The sequence below is a fragment of the Aquarana catesbeiana genome, linkage group LG12 (genome assembly GCF_042186555.1).
Source record: "Aquarana catesbeiana isolate 2022-GZ linkage group LG12, ASM4218655v1, whole genome shotgun sequence".
Lineage (NCBI taxonomy): Eukaryota > Metazoa > Chordata > Amphibia > Anura > Ranidae > Aquarana > Aquarana catesbeiana.
Genome location: NC_133335.1, coordinates 126510871 through 126528847, shown reverse-complemented (window position 1 = coordinate 126528847; position 17977 = coordinate 126510871). Strand labels below are relative to the sequence as shown.

The following is a 17977-nucleotide window of genomic DNA, read 5'->3' as shown; positions in this document are numbered from 1 at the left end:
TGCCAAATAGACAAGCAGGTGATAATATACGCAGGGCAGTGTTATTGGCACATATTGCTAAAAAACAGAAAATCCCTTTATGTTTTCTATCTCTCGATATTAAGAGGGCATTTGACACAGTATCCTGGCAATATATGCAATATTCATTACAAAAATGGGGTTTTGGACCCCACTTTTTAACATGGATCAAAGCATTATATAATAAACCCAAAGCCTATATAAAATATACTGGATACAAATCTGAAGCCTTTAATATCGAAAGAGGTACCCGACAGGGTTGCCCATTATCTCCCTTATTATTTGCCCTTATGCTCAAACCCATGGCCCAATACATCAGAACAAACCAAACTATAACTGGCATTGAAGTAGGAGGTATTACACACAAATTATGTATATTTGCAGACGATATATTACTTTTTCTATCATCACCACAGGTCTCTGGTCCTAACTTAATACCAGCTCTTGATGGATTTGCAGCCCTATCCGGCCTTATGATTAATCCTAAAAAATAACTAGTGCTTAATATTTCACTCACAAACATGGAATTGATCCCGGCTAGGGCTGCACTCCCATTCACATGGGCAGAAAAATCAATCCCATATCTTGGAATTCATTTAACAGCATCTTATTCTGACTTATTCTCAACCAATTATCCTCCTGTATTAAGACAGATCACAAACCTAATAAAACAATGGTCGCAACTTCCTTTATCCTGGATAGGGAAGATTAATGCAATCAAAATGACTATTCTACCCAAATTGATTTATCTATTCAGAGTCCTCCCTATTCCAATTCCTTCCTATTTTTTGAGAATAGTACAAAAAAGAGCAACTTCGTTTATATGGGGCTCTTCTAAACCACGTATACCTATACACACACTACATCTTCCCAAAAATAAAGGAGGCCTGGGATACCCTAATTTTACTAACTACTACAGAGCAGCACATTTGGCCAGTCTGTCCAAATACCATGCAAAACAGGAAATCCCATTATGGGTATTTATAGAGGCTTCAGAAAATGACCCTCTATTAATATCAAATTTATTATGGCTTGATCCTAAAGACCGCTTTAAAATTCATAATCCCATAACTAAACACTTCTTATCTCTCTTGGATAAACTAAAAACCAAATATCAGTTACAATCTCCACACAATCCTCTCCTTTCTTTTATCAGAAATCCGGCCTTTTATCCGGCATGGATCTACCCAAATTCTTTTAAAGCTTGGACATCATCAGGCATTCAGACACTAAATGACTTCATAGCATCTAAATCATTCCTTTCATTCCCATCGCTTAGAGAAAAATATGATCTACCAAACTCTGAGATATTTAGATATCTCCAAATCAAAAATTTCTATACACCATTCCTAAAGGAGGATACACCATTATCCCAATTATCCATTTTTGAATCAATCTGTACAAAAGATCCATTTGCTAAAGGTACAATTTCATCACTTTATAATCAATTATATGGAGTAGCAAATCTTAATAGACCCTCTTACGTTCAGAGGTGGGAGGAGGACCTGGGACGAACTTTAGAAGACACGGACTGGTCTAACATATGGCTCACATCTAAGTCATCTTCACCCAACATCTTAGCACTGGAGACAAATTATAAAGTCCTAACTCGCTGGTACCTTGTACCCGCTAGAGTGGCAAAATATTCACCTAATACCTCAGCTCTTTGTTTTCGAGGATGCCCAGAAATAGGCACATATTTACACATATGGTGGACGTGCCCAGTAATCCAAACCTTCTGGAAGGAAGTCTTCGTGATTGCATCTAAAATATTTAAAAAAATAATACAACCAGATCCATATTTAACTTTACTTAATCTAAAACCGGAATGGTTAACACTCTCTCAATTCAAACTTATGATCCAACTAATAACGGCTGCAAAACAAACAGTGGCCAAGGCATGGAAATCTCCTACATTGGTACTAGCAGAAACAATTCACAGAATGAATAATACAATGTCCCATGCTAAGATGGTAGCCATCGATCAAAATCAAATTCCAAAATTTGAAAAACTTTGGCATCCTTGGATAAAACAACAGTTCCTGTCAAACTTCAATGACTCTGTCCTGTTGCCATGGTAACAGATTAAATGACTTACAGAGACACCCATTCTAAGGCTTCAAAGAGAACTAAAAAGAATAATAAACTGACGAGCGGGACAACCTTGTGGACCATACCTCTACCTTTCAATCCTTTTTCTTCTTTCTCTTTCCTTTTCTCCACCTTACGATTAAAGCTCATTATCAGAATTTATTTGACCTATATACACTCTACTTGTAAACAATATGTATAGTAGGTATAAATCATTTAAATACCTACAAAAGTAACTAAGGAAATGATATATATCTTTAATTTAGGTTTACGTGAACCCATTGTTTAATATTTGAAATTTCATGATATTTACCTATATAAACCCTACTGTAAAACAATGAGCTTACTTTATAGATCCTTGTAAACTTACTTTATGTATCTTTATAACATTGTATACTCAATAAACTTCTTTTGACAAGGAAAAATTCTTAAAGCGACAGTCACTCTATATATATATATATATATATATATATATATATACATATATATAACTCAACATTATCAGACCCCTATAATTCTACTCAATAACACTCTTATAGACAGACAGGGAAATTCATAAAAGGTGCAATAGACACTCTTAAGAATTCTGCCGGCACACAGCACCAAAATTGTCATGGACAGGTACATGAATTTGTTTGTGTCTGCACGGGCGAAGAAGGCCCACACTTACACTCTTTCCTCAGTGCACTCACTACCACCCGCCCTCCCACTGCGCCTGTCACACTGGCTGAAGAGTTTTAAACTAGGGTTGGGAGGAACCTGATCGGCAATTGGGGACTAGTTAACCCTCAGGTCAGCTCAACTTTTTAATTTACAGCACATGCAAGTGGACGGATCCATAGCCACTATTCAATCCAATAGCAACTTTCAAATCCACCGACTGCTGTGCGTTGTCACTCAAAACTGAAGCGAACCTGATGGGGATCTAATCTCTAGTTCCCCATCAGGTTCTGCACCAACCGTTGGCAATCATTTCCCAAATATGGGCATTGCCCATATTTGGGTAATGGCATCTGCTGTATCCCTGGCCCTTTTGCTTATATTTTAGTTTACTAAACAAAAATGTCCCAGATAGATACAAAACCCATTTGGAGCCTATTTGCAGCTTAGTACCATGCTTATATAATTTTTTTCAGTTCTTAGTTATTGCTTAGTTTAAGTTATGGTAGATTTCAAATATGAGAATAAGTGCATATAAAGTAGATGAAAACCCGATTCATGAAATATGACCTAGACACACATATCTGTAGTGTTTTCGTATCTCTCTCCAAAGCACTGAGTTTCTGCTGATTTGTTTCTCTGTTATCAGCAAGATAACTTCTAAATAAGTTCTCAGAGATGGGAGCAACCTGAAATGTGTGTGTGTGTGTGTGTGTGTGTGTGTGTGTGGGGGGGGGTTTGCTATAAATAGATTAGCAGAGAGCTTGTCTTGTCACAGCACAGCTCTGCAAGTCTCTGCTATGTGGAGTGGGGGTGTGCCTTTCCTCCAATCAGCTGTCTCCCAGTGTAATCCAAGACTACACTCACAGTGCAGAATGAGTAAGTAAAAATCTAGCATGTTGTAACAATTCTAATAAATACAGAAAGGGAAAGACAGCGGATATACATGTAAAGCTTATGTAGGGAGATTTGTTTCATCTCTGTGTATCATCTGAGGCTGTTTACTTCACTGGGTATATTTGAGGGTTTACATCCACTTTAAAAGAGACCCTATTAGCATTATACTCTTCATATTTTGACACTTCCAGGTGTGTGCTGTTTCACCTCCATGTCTTATGTAGGGGTGCACCGAATGGGTTTTTTGGTGCCAAAACCGATAGCGAAAATGAAAAATACACTAGGCCGAAAACCGAAACTGACCGAAACTGAAAATGACTGTTTTTAAAACATATTCTTAAAACATATTTTTGTATAAAAATGTATTTTTATATTTTAAATAAAACGTATACCTTTTTATATAACACATTGCTAATAGTATTAGCAAAATTTCCATGCGGTGCACCTCTAGCAGATATGATACAGGAGATGGTCAGAGACTGCAGACATAGTACAGGAGATGGTCAGAGACTGCAGCTGTGGTACAGGAGATGATCAGAGACTGCAGACATGGTACAGGAGATGGTCAGAGACTGCAGACATGGTACAGGAGATGGTCAGAGACTGCAGATGTGGTACAGGAGATGGTCAGAGACTGCAGACATGGTACAGGAGGTTGTCATAGACTGCAGACGTGGTACAGAAGATCAGTGCAACCTCACCAGTGTCCATCAAATGCAGCCTACCAGTGCCCATCATTTGCAGCCTGCCTGTGCCTCACCAGTGCCCAGCAGCCTACCAGTGCCCATCATGCAGCCTGCCTGTGCCTCACCAGTGCCCAGCAGCTTACCAGTGCCCATCATGCAGCCTGCCTGTGCTTCTCCAGTGCCCAGCAACTTACCAGTGCCCATCATGCAGCCTGCAGTTTTCGCAGACAGCTTTAGAGACATACTAGTGATGTGGCTGAGGAGGTCATGGGGGGGGGGGCAATGGTGATCAGCATGGAGACTCAGGAATATGACACAACCAGAAGTGTTATAATGCAAAAATTATAGAGAAGCTTGTAACTCTCCAGCACAAAAACAGTTTGATTTAACAACTCTCCAAACAGTTTTAGACTTTTCGCACACAGGCATATTTGTAGCTGGGTAGTTTTGATTAAAAAAAATTAGAACATATCACATTTAAGTGCAATAATGTACACGTATAGATATGTATACCATAGTACAGGTCTCATGCACACGCAAACTCTCCTAGAAGCACTTCCTCCTGGCAGCAGCGTTTTGGCACAAAAAACACCTGGCGCATGTAAAAGTGTGTAGCGCATTTAGGCACTTTTTTAAGCGTCAAGCACTTGAGTGTTAATTCATTTCATTGGCCAGAAGAATAATTTATTCTGGCCATTAAAGTTAATTAATGCTTAATGAATTAGAGTTAATGTGCGTTTAGACATGTTTACAAGCGACAAGCCTTTTTTCTGCCAAAACTCTGCTGCTGCTGGATGCATTGGCAGTGGATTTTTTTCCTGCCTCAAACGCCTCTAAACTCCTCTAAAAACCTATATATGCATGGACACATAGGCTAACATGCAGGGGTGTTTATAGACAGGAAATTTAAAAAAAAACGTGTTTGTGGACTGTGCCACCTAGTTTGAATAAATTTGTGTACCACCACTATGTATTAATTATCATAGACTATATATATATATATATATATATATATATATATATATATTTAAATTATTCTAACAGTGCACTATGTGAATAACTATATTTCTATTTCCGACACTAATGCCCCGTACACACGGTTGGATTTTCCGCCAGAAAATGTGCGATCGGAGCGTGTTGTCGGAAATTCCGACCGTGTGTGGGCAGCATCGGACTTTTTCCATCGGATTTTCCGACACACAAAGTTTGAGAGCAGGCTATAAAATTTTCCGACAACAAAATCCGATCGCGTCAATTCCGACCATGTGTGGACAATTCTGACGCACAAAGTGCCACGCATGCTCAGAAGAAATTCCGAGACGGAACAGCTCGGTCTGGTGAAATTAGCGTTCGGAATGGATAGAGCACTTTCGTCAGGCTGCAGTGTTTCAAATTGTTTAATACAGTGCACTCTCTTCTTCTTTATAATGCAGGAAGAACAAAGTAGTTTTGCTGCTGATATTCACACAGACTTCTCACAAACGTCTTTCTTTATTATTTCTCGTGATTCCCTCAATATATTATGATTTGTCACATCTGACCAAAAATCTATATCATTTTTTTTTGTGTTTTTTTTTTTTTTTTTCCAAGCCTGATGTTATTTGTTTTATTTTTTTTTTTTGGTTTGTATTTTTTTCAAGGCTTATCTTGTTGTTATTTTATTTTTTTTAAGTTATTTAACAGAATGTTTTTGTGTGTGTTTTGTGTGTCAAGGTACCACAACACCATTATTATCTTGTATTATTTAATCTCCAGGAGATTGCTTGGTGTTGGTGTCTCTTGTTAATTTCACATTGGATTTTTGAAATGTACCTGCCTCCTCACAAACAAACTGTCCTTTTAGAAGGGAAACACACATAGGCGAGTATAATTGAAACAAAAAAACCTTTATTAAGGGCTCACAACCAAACAAAGAGGGAGGCAACGCTGGAGAAACAGCAGAAATTGGCAAAGCCTTTGGCCCCCAGGGCACACATCAACTATTTTCCTGCAAAATTGGTGGCCTGAGGAGTCTGTATCTAAGGGAGTACAGTCTGGCCCAGAAGTCCCAGAGATCATGAAAGCAGCAGATGACATCTGTGTCCCCAGGCTGTGGTCATACAAGAGCCTGCATCTTTTGTCAGACCAGACTGAACCCAGGCCATCACTCTCTGGTCTTCCTTCCACGCTTCCTTCCATGCTGCGGCTCTGGTGGTGGAGTTGTGGCAGGAGGAGGAGGAGGATGGTGCAACTCACTCAGGTGGGTATTGGGTGTGATTTCGCCCCTCACCCCCTTAGTTAAGACTTTATAAAGAAGGTCCTCACACAGCTGGCGTTGGCCCTACTGCATGCCCTGCAGTTTGGTGGTAGCCATGCAGGCAAAGGCCTCTTCAGGAGTGGGGGTGGCACTGAGGGACGCAGAAGCATCCTGAATGAGCCTGAGTGCTGAATCCTTCACGTGACTCCCCTTCCTGGGTCTTTTGTTTGGAAGGCGGAGGGGAGGAACCTGCGATTCTGTCAGGCTCCTACTGGGCCCAGGCTTCTCCTGGCTGCCATTTAGCCCAGCCTCCTCCTGGCTGCCACTAAACCCCGCCTCCTCTTGGCTGCCACATTCCACAGCCTTCTCCTGGCTGCCACATTCCAGAGCCTCGTCCTGGCTGAGGTCTTCCTGTGTATGAAAAAGGGACATGATTTTAGTTTTTACTTCATCAATCTCACAGAATTTTTATCTCATGACTGTTGCAAATTGAATGTTAACAAATCTAACAGACTATAATTCTGAGCCCACCATTTTTCATTCTTGTCCCAATTATTTTTGCCCACTACTGTCTATTGATATGTCAAACACTTTATTAGATCAGCAATTAGTGATTACTAATAACAATCTAGTAACATCATTTATTTATTGACCAGAAATCTGTAGAAGAATGCTATACCTGGCTCAAGCTGGGCTCCTCCACTTCTTACTGGCTGGAAGTCCCAGTTTGGACATCGGAAGCCTCAGCTGGGGTGGAAGGAAGAGTGGAAGGAAGGGTTGAGAGGGATTCCCTGACTTCAGTCTGGTCTGACAGAAATCGCAGTCTCTCATAGTACCACAGCCTGGGGACATAAATGTCATCTGCTGCAGCTCCTGATCTCTGGGAATCCTGGACCTTCTTGCGCTCCCTAAGATAAGTGCTCCTCTGGCCACCAATTTTGGCTTTTAAATAGGGAATGGTTGCCGTGGTGACCACCGGCTTCACCAACTCCAGCAGTTTCTCCAGTGCTTCTGCCTCTTTTGTTTATGATTATAATGTGGATGTTTCACCTGCCACAGACAGGGCAGCTCCCTGTATTTGTCTATGAACAAGGGGAGGAAGTTGTGGTCATTGAAGCCATCCATTTTATCTGCAAGACACAACACAAGACAAACCCTAATGTAAGGCGAAACTCTCCTAATCTTGTTACAATATAGGCCTCAATCTAGAAGCAGTACAGGCCCAAGTTTAGATCTTACCTTCGTTATCATGATCGGCACCTCCGATACTCCTTCCTCCACTCACAGATCATACGTACTACGCACGCATGTTACGCTTTATAGACACTGCGCATGCATGAAACTTCGCCCGCCCGACGTTCTTTCTAGTCTATTCCCCACCCCTTCTCGTTCGGCGAAGTGGGGGAAGAGCACATGGCGGAGAGATAGCAGGTGCATGCTAATTACAGCAACGAGGAGGAGGAAAGCCCGGAGCCTGAAACGTCCCGATCCAGAAAGAGATGATTTAAGGCATCAAATAAGTCCTTTGGAGGAGATGTTGGAGATGGTCGACATCCTGAAGAAGGCTGACTATGACGGGAAGTATGGACCTTACCCCAACCCCAATGTCAGCAAGGCCAAGATCATGGCGAAAGCGGTCAAAAGTCTGCACCGGAATTTCGGGGTATGGCGATCGAAAGATCAGCTCAGGAAGCGGTGGTCGGACCTGAAATTAACAGAGCACGAGCAGTACAGAAGGATCAGGAGAGTGCTGCAAAAAAGTAAGTAGTTGTCCTGTGTTCCTATTCTTTATGTTTATTACATTCGTGCTGCTCCATGTGCTTTTCTTAACTGTTGTCCAGTTTAAAATGGCAACTTTCATGTTCATGGGCACATTATTCGTTCGTATGAAACATTGTTTGCTCGGCATAGAACACACCATTGTTTTGGCCATATGCATTTTAAAACATTTTTTATGGCCTACTTGTCTGAAAATAATTTGGTAGTGTAGATGGGTTTATAACTAGAATGAAATGCAAACTAGATTCTGTGTAAGGAGAGGACACTCAGCAGCAGTTTTCACATCTGGACGCTGGAGCACTAGTGTGGGACACAAGAACACCTTTTTTATTAGGGGGCCCACACAGGTGCTCCAGTGTATACTATAGGGGTGTCTCCATCTGTGAAGCTTGCACAAAACAGGTAAGTATTCAAGCTTGACAAAGGACAATTAAAATTTCAACATCTTGGAACTCAGCCAAAATAGACAATTGTACCCCACTTCCAAGCAATGTTTCATATTTATAGTTCTGCCATCAAATATCTGTGTGCTAAGTATACCTATTTTTTTTTTACATAGGGGATAAAAGACTCGGAGGACACCCCTCATCCGAGGAGACCACAGACCCCCCACCTCTGGAAGAAGGGGAAATCCACCCAAGCCAAGCAGAGCAGGAGGAGGAAGGAGATGTGGTGGAAATTGTCACCACAACAGGTGAGTGTCTGCGACCACAGGCTCAGGTAAGAGATGGATGCCGGCATATTTATAATACATGGTGTGTTTTTGTTTCTATCTTTTTAGGTGATCGTGATGTTGTGGATCCAGGGAATTTCACCTCTGAAAGTGCACAGATCCTGATCGGGGAGATCACGGGGTGTAATAGGGACTTGGAAAACATCCTGAAAAACATCAATGATGTTCAAAAAAACCAATGAAAAACATCATTGATGTTTTAAGGAGAGTTTAAAACCCCTCCAAATCCCTTTGTTTTTTGTGAGCTAAAAATTTATACCATTTTTTGACATATTTGCAAAAAGCCAAATTTTGAAGATGCACACAGTGTGTCAACATGTGCTATCTGTCATCACAGGAGATCAATGGACGCATTTTGGGGGTGCAACCCCCTCCTCAATAATAAAATAGCTGTGAGGAAGGGGTTGCACCCCCAAAACACATCCCTTGATCCCCCGTGATGGCAGCTAGCACATGTTGACATTCGGCAATTTGTGTGCATCTTCAAAATTTGGCTTTTCCTGGGGTGATTTCACCCCATCTGAACGCAATATCAAACACAGTTTGTAAATACACATGTCTGATATTGCCTTCAAATTCTACCAAATGTGAACTTTGTAAGTTCAAGATTTGTGGCTTTCTTGTTGGTTTTAAACATGCCTGTTTTATCTTAAATGGGCATTTGTACTTTTTCTAATGTGATCCCAAAAATTGTTATACAACAAACATGTTGGTTTGTTTTAAAAACCTTTTACAAATGCACATGTGATTGTGCTGGTATTAAGAATGTTAATCAAGAATGTGTGGATTATTGTCTCAACGCTGCAACACTTTTGTTGTGCTCTAATTAGTGTTTTCAGTGACAATGGGTGTTATTTCCTAAGGGCAAATCCACTTTGCACTACAAGTGCAGTTTCAAGTGCACTTGTAGTGCAAAGTGTCTTTGCCTTTAGTAAATAACACCCAACAGTGCTTTGTAAATGTTACACAATCACACCATTTTCAGGACTCACCACATTTCTGTCAGGGTCAGCTAAAAGAAACACAAGCAGTAAATGTCACCAAAGATTTTAGTAGTTAAAATGTTTTTTTTATCTGAACAAGGTTTCAGACATTGTCTGGCATATTAATAGCCCCCCTACCCACAAAGTATTCAAGGTATCTTAGACGGACATCACGGGCACTCAGGGGGGGGGCAAGCCAGGACAGCCACTTTCAAGCACCGTCAGGGTTGGTTCATTTTGAATTCCAGCCTCAGGCCCAACTGAGCCAGCATAGTTGGCAGAATGTTGTCGTAAAAAGTTGTGTAGAACACAGCACGCCAGAAAGATATGATTCAGTTTGTACTCCGCCATGTGTATGGGTGTAAGAAATAGGCGGAACCGGCTGGCCATGATTCCAAACGTGTTCTCCACCACTCTTCTGGCTCTGGCCAGCCGATAATTAAAAACACTCTGGTCCGGGGTGAGGGTCCTCATCGGGAATGGCCGCATAAGATGGTCCCCCAGCGCAAATGCTTCATCCGCAACGAAGACGAATGGGAGTCCTTCCACATTGTCTTCTGGAGGTGGCAAGTCCAAGCTGCCATTCTGGAGACGCCTGTAGAACTCCGTCTGGGCGATGACTCCACCATCGGACATCCAGCCATTTTTCCCCACGTCCACATACAAGAACTCGTAAGTAGCCGACGCCACCGCCAACATCACAATACTATTGAACCCCTTATAGCTGTAATAGTATGACCCCGAGTTGGGTGGTGCAACGATGTGGTCGTGTTTCCCATCAATTGCCCCTCCGCAGTTAGGAAAGTCCCATCGCTGGGCAAAGTAGGAGGCCACAGTCTGCCATTCCTGTGGGTTGGAAGGAAACTGTGGAGTCAAACAAGAAAAAAAAATTAGTCATTTTGCACATAAACAGGGAAAGCAGATTAGACACAAACATTCTTGGCCAACATCAAGATAACATTTATTTGAGGGAGTTTTTAAAGACCAAAGTATAAGGTACACCTATCAGATTACCCCCCCCCCCCCCATGGGCCATTTCTAACATTATAGGGGGGGAGCTCTTGGACAGGTAACCCTCTCCACTTCATTGAGAGATGAATGCCTAAATAATGTGTATTACTTTGGCCAGACCCTCCTTACTTTACACTATTGGCAGCCCACTGGACAGGTAAGAAGTGTCATAATACAAAGATATAAGTACACACTGTACACAGTTTAGCACATTTGGACATTCTGCTATTACCTAGCAAGATAATAATAGTATACAAAAACTTGCAACAGTGCCATTTGAAAGTATACAGGCAGGCCCTTGCACTACATGCTTTGGGGAATTCATCCATAAATCTGACCACAAAAGAGATGGGTATAGTGTGTATGGGTTTGGCAAAGTCAGCAGATAGATGATTGAGGATAGATAGAGAATTGGTATCAGCTGACTTAGCAGTTGGGGGGAGGGAGGGATCCAAATGATTTGGGGACCCCCCAAACAAAGCCTCTGGCACTCTGCATGAATTTTAAGCACCAATCAAATTTAAAAACATTTTTGGGGGTATTTAGGGTAAAGCACTACTATGGAGCTGATAAAATACATTGTTAAGTGACTACACAAGGTGAATATAGGGCCAGGAGACCAGGCTGGGGAGGTAAGTGAAGGCAAATATGTATGAAGGACAAAAAATTAATTACATAAAAATCCAGCATGCATGAGGACAAAGGGGACATTCACAGAATATTACAATCATGGTAATTAGGGAATGAGAAAAGAAATACAATATATTAACATACATTATATACAATAAAATGTGATATTAAAGGATACATCTTACCTTAATATACTCCTTCTGCAGGACCTGGATGATGGCAGAACAGGTCTCTGGGATAATGATCCCCAGAGCCTGGGGGGAGATGCCTGTCGAGAACTTGAGGTCCTGCAGGCTTCTCCCCGTCGGCAAGTACCGCAGGGTGGCGACTAGCCTCTGCTCCGGTGTGATGGCTTGGCTCATGCAGGTACCCTGCCTGCTAATTTAAGGGGTCAGCAAAGCCAACAAACGGCAGATACAAACCCACAAGCACAAACTGAACAGCAGAAAACGATCTGAAAGCCACGAAAAGTCTGAAAAAGCGTGAATCGTCTCTTACCAAACTTTTACTAACACGAGATTAGCAAAAGGAGCCCAAAGGGTGCCGCGCTTGGTTCTGAACTGGCCTTTTCCAGTCTTGTCGTACGTGGTGTACGTCACCGCATTCTTGGCGATCGACAACTTTGTGCCACTGTGTGTATGCAAAACAAGTTTGAGCCAACATCCGTCGGAAAAAATCCATGGATTTTGTTGTCGGATTGTCCGATCAATGTCCGACCATGTGTACGGGGCATAAGGATTGTGTCCTTCAAAAACGCTCATGTGTCCAAATGAAAAATATATGAAAAATGCGTATCCTAAACCAGAAGGTTCAGACCCGCATAAATGTGAACATGTGTAAAAAACAAAAAGATATACAAATATATATATAAATAACTATTGTGACATAAATAACCATTCAATATATAATTTTCTAGTAAAAAGTTCAATGCACTCAGTGCAGTGAGTGATTCCAAGTAGCTGACAAGTCCCAGATAAGTCGCCTCAGTGAGTGATAAGCCAGTTCCTATGGATTCATCTCTTATTGGTGCAACTAAGTATCACCCTTTTTGTGATTCCACCACCACTTATAGATTGGCCATTGACTATCGCACTCACATATTTCTGTGCCCATAAGCCGGCACCATGTGCATTCCCCTGTGTATCTCCTACGCCGCGTGTGTTCCAAGCCTCACTCTCACACTTGAGGCTCCTGGGAGATTTTGACGCCACTTCCCGCCTAGTGAGAGCGAGTCTTAGAACACACGCGGCGTGAGAGTGAGGCTTGGAACACAAGCGGCGTAGGAGATACACAGGGGAACGCACAGACCGGCATTCCAGACCCCGCATACACGGCTGGAATAGCTTGGTGCCGACTTATGGGCACAGAAATATGTGAGTACAATAATCTTTTTATGTCTTTTTAATAAACAAGTTTAGACATACTACACCATGATAGCCATTTATTTTCCATGACGACTGGTAGTCTGAAGAGGGTGCGGACTGATCCATTGTATGGAGTGGTTATCCACTTAATCAACCAAAGGCGCATATTCACCTGTATCTGGTGAGTGGCCAATCTATAAGTGGTGGTGGAATCACAAAAAGGGTGATACTTAGTTGCACCAATAAGAGATGAATCCATAGGAACTGGCTTATCACTCACTGAGACGACTTATCTGGGACTTGTCAGCTACTTGGAATCACTCACTGCACTGAGTGTATTGAACTTTTTACTAGTAAATTATATATTTAATGGTTATTTATGTCACAATAGTTATTTATATATATATTTGTATATCTTTTTGTTTTTTACACATGTTCACATTTATGCGGGTCTGAACCTTATGGTTTAGGACACGCATTTTTCATGTGTTTTTCATTTGGGCACATGAGCGTTTTTGAAGGGCACAATCCTTAGTGTCTGACATAGAAATATAGTGGTGGTACACAAATTTATTCAAACTAGTTGGCGCAGTACACAAACACGTTCTTTCTTATATACCTCACCCGTTAGCGGGGAGGGCCTTTTTTTGACTGCAGCAGCAGACACAAATGATTGGCATAATAGATATATATGTGTGATCCCTTGCGCCAGTACCCTGTATGTTCACATACTCTTTCACATTAGGAAATAAAAATGCCAGATGCCCCTAGGAGCAGCTGAAAAAAGGCATTATACTTGTCTATTCCTATGCATGTATTTTACTACATGCATATTTCACAGTCCTATATTTGAACAATTTATATAAGCTGATATAGTGGGGTTTTTTTTTGGAAACATTCACATTGTATGTATCCTCTGTATCTATTTTGTATCCTTCTCTTTTTGTACACTATAACCAACATACTGTATGGCATAATTCTGTGTCAGAAAAGGTGAGAAAAACATGGATAACTTCTTTAGTTTTTTGTTGGTTTCTTTTTATTTTTTTTTTATAAAATGTTTTTTTTTTGTTTACCCTATCATTCACTACATATGTATTTTGTTTTACCACTCTCTGTTCTATTTCTGTGCCTCATCCTTCTATCTCCACAGCACCCCTGTCCTCCAACATTCCTAGCTCTTTCAATTTTTCTCTTGTTCCTCCTCCCTACAGGCCTGGTGACAGAGTTATGGTGATGGATGACTCTAACGAGGATTGGTGGAAGGTGAGAAATGCAGATTTTATGGTCTCAGCAGGTACAGCAAGGAGAGAAATAAAGTAAACAAGCGAAAATAGAGTGAAGAGATGTGAGTCTATGTCTGTGAATTATGATTTTTTTTTTTTTTTTTTACTAAGGATAGATGAGAAATCAGTATAAAAGAAGTGTGAAAAACTAGAATGGAAAAAGATTAGAGAGGAATGAGCAGTGAAGAGGCAGAAAGTGAGATGAGAGAGAGAGAGAGAGAGAGAGAGAGAGAGAGAGATTATGGAGCCAAGTGGGGGCCATCATCCCCTCTCTCGGCAGCCAGCCAAACAGGGGAGAGGATGTGATTGTCTTCGTCGCCACCGGCAGCTCCGGTAAGCGATGGAGGCAACCGAAGCATGGCGGGAGGGGGGGCGCCTTTCCTAACCCCAATAAAAGTGATCTTGTGGCGAATCCACCGCAGAGACCACTTTTATCCGAAAGTGAACCCGCTCGCTGAAGAAGAGGATAGCGGGGTTATGGCAGCTATCTGCTGCCATGACAATGGTATTCCTCTTCATACAGCCATCGTATAACAACATCAAATGGTCCTTAAATGATTAAAGATGAAATCCAGGTATGAATATTTTTACATAATAACATATGCATATACCATACCTGGTCGGTCCGCCTGGAAGCTGGAAATCACAGTAGTAGACATCGCTACCACAGTGATCTTCACCAGGGATGGGCGAACGGTTCGGCCCGAGCATAAGTTTGTTTCGTTGTTCTGGAGTTCGGCGAATAGCCGAACAAATGGGTTGTTCGATTGTTTGTTCGCCCCCCCCTGAACTGACCACAATGCATTGCGGCGCTGAACAGTGCATTGCAAGCCCTGATTGGCTGAAGCAGTGAAAGCTTCAGCCAATCAGGGCACAGAGCACTGTCAGAGTCATGTCATCATGACTTTATCCAGTCATGACTCATTCCCGCCCCACGGTATAAAAGTATTCTTTCAATGGCAGCCATTTTCAGTGTGATTTTGGCGTGAAGAGGGATATAACAGGGCTCTGTTCAGTGCTATTAGTTAGTTAGTGTGCTATACTGTGCTATTGTGCTTCAGTTATCAGTGTAGAATATTAGTTTAGTGTCAGTCTAGGGATAGTGTGAGTGTAGTGAGGAGGTCCATCATTCAGCTTTGTATAGTGTGCAGCTAGAGTGGGGACAGCTCAGATAGTTTCACTGTAGTGTAGTGAGACCGTGTCATTCATATATACATTAGTATATATATTATTTATATTAGTATATATATTATTATAGTTTCAGTATAGCAATGGTTAAACACCGTCTATTTGATTGCGTTACTGCAAGTTTAACGCCATTTACTTCTGTGTGTGTTACTGCCAGTTTAACGCCATTTACTTCTGTGTGCGTTACTGCCAGTTTAACGCCATTTACTTCTACGTGCGTTACTGCCAGTTTAACGCCATATAGTTTTGCGTGCGTTACTGCCAGTTTAATGCTATATAGTTCTGTGTGTGTTACTGCCAGTTTAACGCTATATCGTTTTGTGTGCATTACTGCCAGTTTAACGATATAAAGTTTTGCGTGCGTTACTGGCAGTTTAACGCCATATAGTTCTGTGTGCGATACTGCCAGTTTAACACCATATTGTTTTGCGTGCGTCACGGCCAGTTTAACATCATATAGTTTTCCGTGCGTTACTGCCAGTTTAACGCCATATCGTTTTGTGCGTTACGGCCAGTTTAACGCCATTTACTTCTGTGTGAGTTACTGCCAGTTTAACACCAAATAGTTCTGTGTGTGTTACTGCCAGTTTAACGCCATATCGTTTTGTGTGCGTTACTTCCAGTTTAAATGCATATAGTTTTGTGTGCATTACTGCCAGTTTAATGCCATATAGTTCTGTATGTCACTGTACGTTTGGCGCATTATATTGCAGTATATTATAGTGTATCCATGGAGTGTTTCTGTGTAGTGTGAGTACTCAAATAAAAGTGCACCAAACACCTTTTACATTGATTAAAGTGCATCTACGTACAGATTTCAACTTCTTCTTTACATTTGCTTATAAGCACCGCCCACTCCCAATAATGTCTGGGGGGACAACAAGGAGAGGCAGACGTTCCCTTGGCACTGTAAGGGGGCCAGCAACAAATGTGTCCACAGGCAAAGGTGGACGTGGTGGTCAGTCCTCAGGCAGGGCATCATTTCCTCTGTTTAGTAAGTTTGCCTGTGCTATCCAGTCACAGTATGCAGAGGAGGTGGTGAACTGGCTTACTAAACCTTCCTCACCCTCCTCATCCTCTTTCACGCAAGCAGAGACAAGTGTGCAGTCCCCTGCAGTTGCCAGAGTGGATAAACTTGCTTCCTTGTTCACATCTATTCATGCCATAGCCCCAACATCAGCCATTGAGGAGTCAGCTGAGTTATTTGACCACAGTGTCAGCCACTTGTTCCTTGATGATGCCCAGCCGTTACTGGATTCAGATGTTGGTCCTGAGGTTGAGGATGACAGGAAGATGAGCCTAGAGAGAGGGAGGAACACTGGTAGACAAATTGGCATTAATTTTCCCCAAGCCGCAGCGTATTGCCAAGTTGTCTCCAGTGGTAATGATGAAGATGGAGGAGATGGAGATGATGATGATGAGGTCACTGATGCGACTTGGAGCGGAGTGAATGAGGACATAGGAACTCATTCACTCCGCTCCTAGGGAAGACGGCACTACAGTTGTGTCCCGTATCCCCTCTACTGGTCCTGACCCTCCCTGTGTCCTCCCAGCGATGTGCCTCCCCTCCTCTTTTACCTGAGGTCCAAGCTTAACCACTTTCTACCCGTGCTATACCCGAAAGATGGCTACAGCGCGGGCTTAGTTTGCCGGGAGGGTGTCCATGGACATCCTCCCTTGATCATGCTGCCAGTGTGCCCCCTCCTTCCGACTCAGCTGATCACAGATCGGGGTAAAGGACCAATCACAGCAGCCCTTTACCATGTGATCAGCTGTATCCATTGAGAGCTGATCACAGTATGTAAACACAAGCCAGTTATCAGCTTTTCTGTCGTCACGCTGACAGCGTGAGGAGAGAAGAAAGCCGACAAGCAGCTTGTGTTAAAGGACATCTGCACTGATAATCAGGGCATTGATATCAGTGCAGTCCCACCAGTGCTGCCAATCAGTGCTCACCAGTGCTGCCAATCAGTGCTCACCAGTGCTGCCAATCAGTGCCCACTAGTGCCACCTATCAGTGCGCATCAGTTCTGCCAATCAGTGCCCATCAGCGTCTCCTGATCAGTGTCACCTATCGGTGCCACCTACCAGTGCCTATCAATGCCCATCAGTGCTGCCTATGAGTGCCCATCAGTGCCACCTATCAGTGCCCATCAGTCCCGCCTATCAGTGCTGCCTATCAGTGCCACCTCTCAGTGCCCTTCAGTGCTACCTATCAGTGCCCATCAGTGCCGCCTATCAACGCAGCCTCATCAGTGCCCACCAGTGCTGCCTCATCAGTGCCACCTATCAGTGCCCACTAGTGTCATCTATCAGTGCCCATCAGTACTGCCTCAGCATTGCCCATCAGTGCAGCCTATCCGTGCCTATCATTGCAGCCTCATCAGCGCACATCAGTGAAGAGGAAAAATTACC

The 17977-nt window shown here is 42.4% G+C and overlaps 1 protein-coding gene across 1 annotated transcript in view; it reads left to right on the top strand.

Moving 5' to 3' along the window:
- STAC2 (SH3 and cysteine rich domain 2) overlaps positions 1–17977 on the top strand; it is a 1070413-nt gene that overhangs the window by 767937 nt on the left and 284499 nt on the right. Inside the window, exon 10 of the mRNA XM_073608324.1 lies at positions 14303–14354. Coding sequence (XP_073464425.1) covers positions 14303–14354 — 52 coding nt within the window. The remainder of the gene's footprint in view (positions 1–14302; positions 14355–17977) is intronic.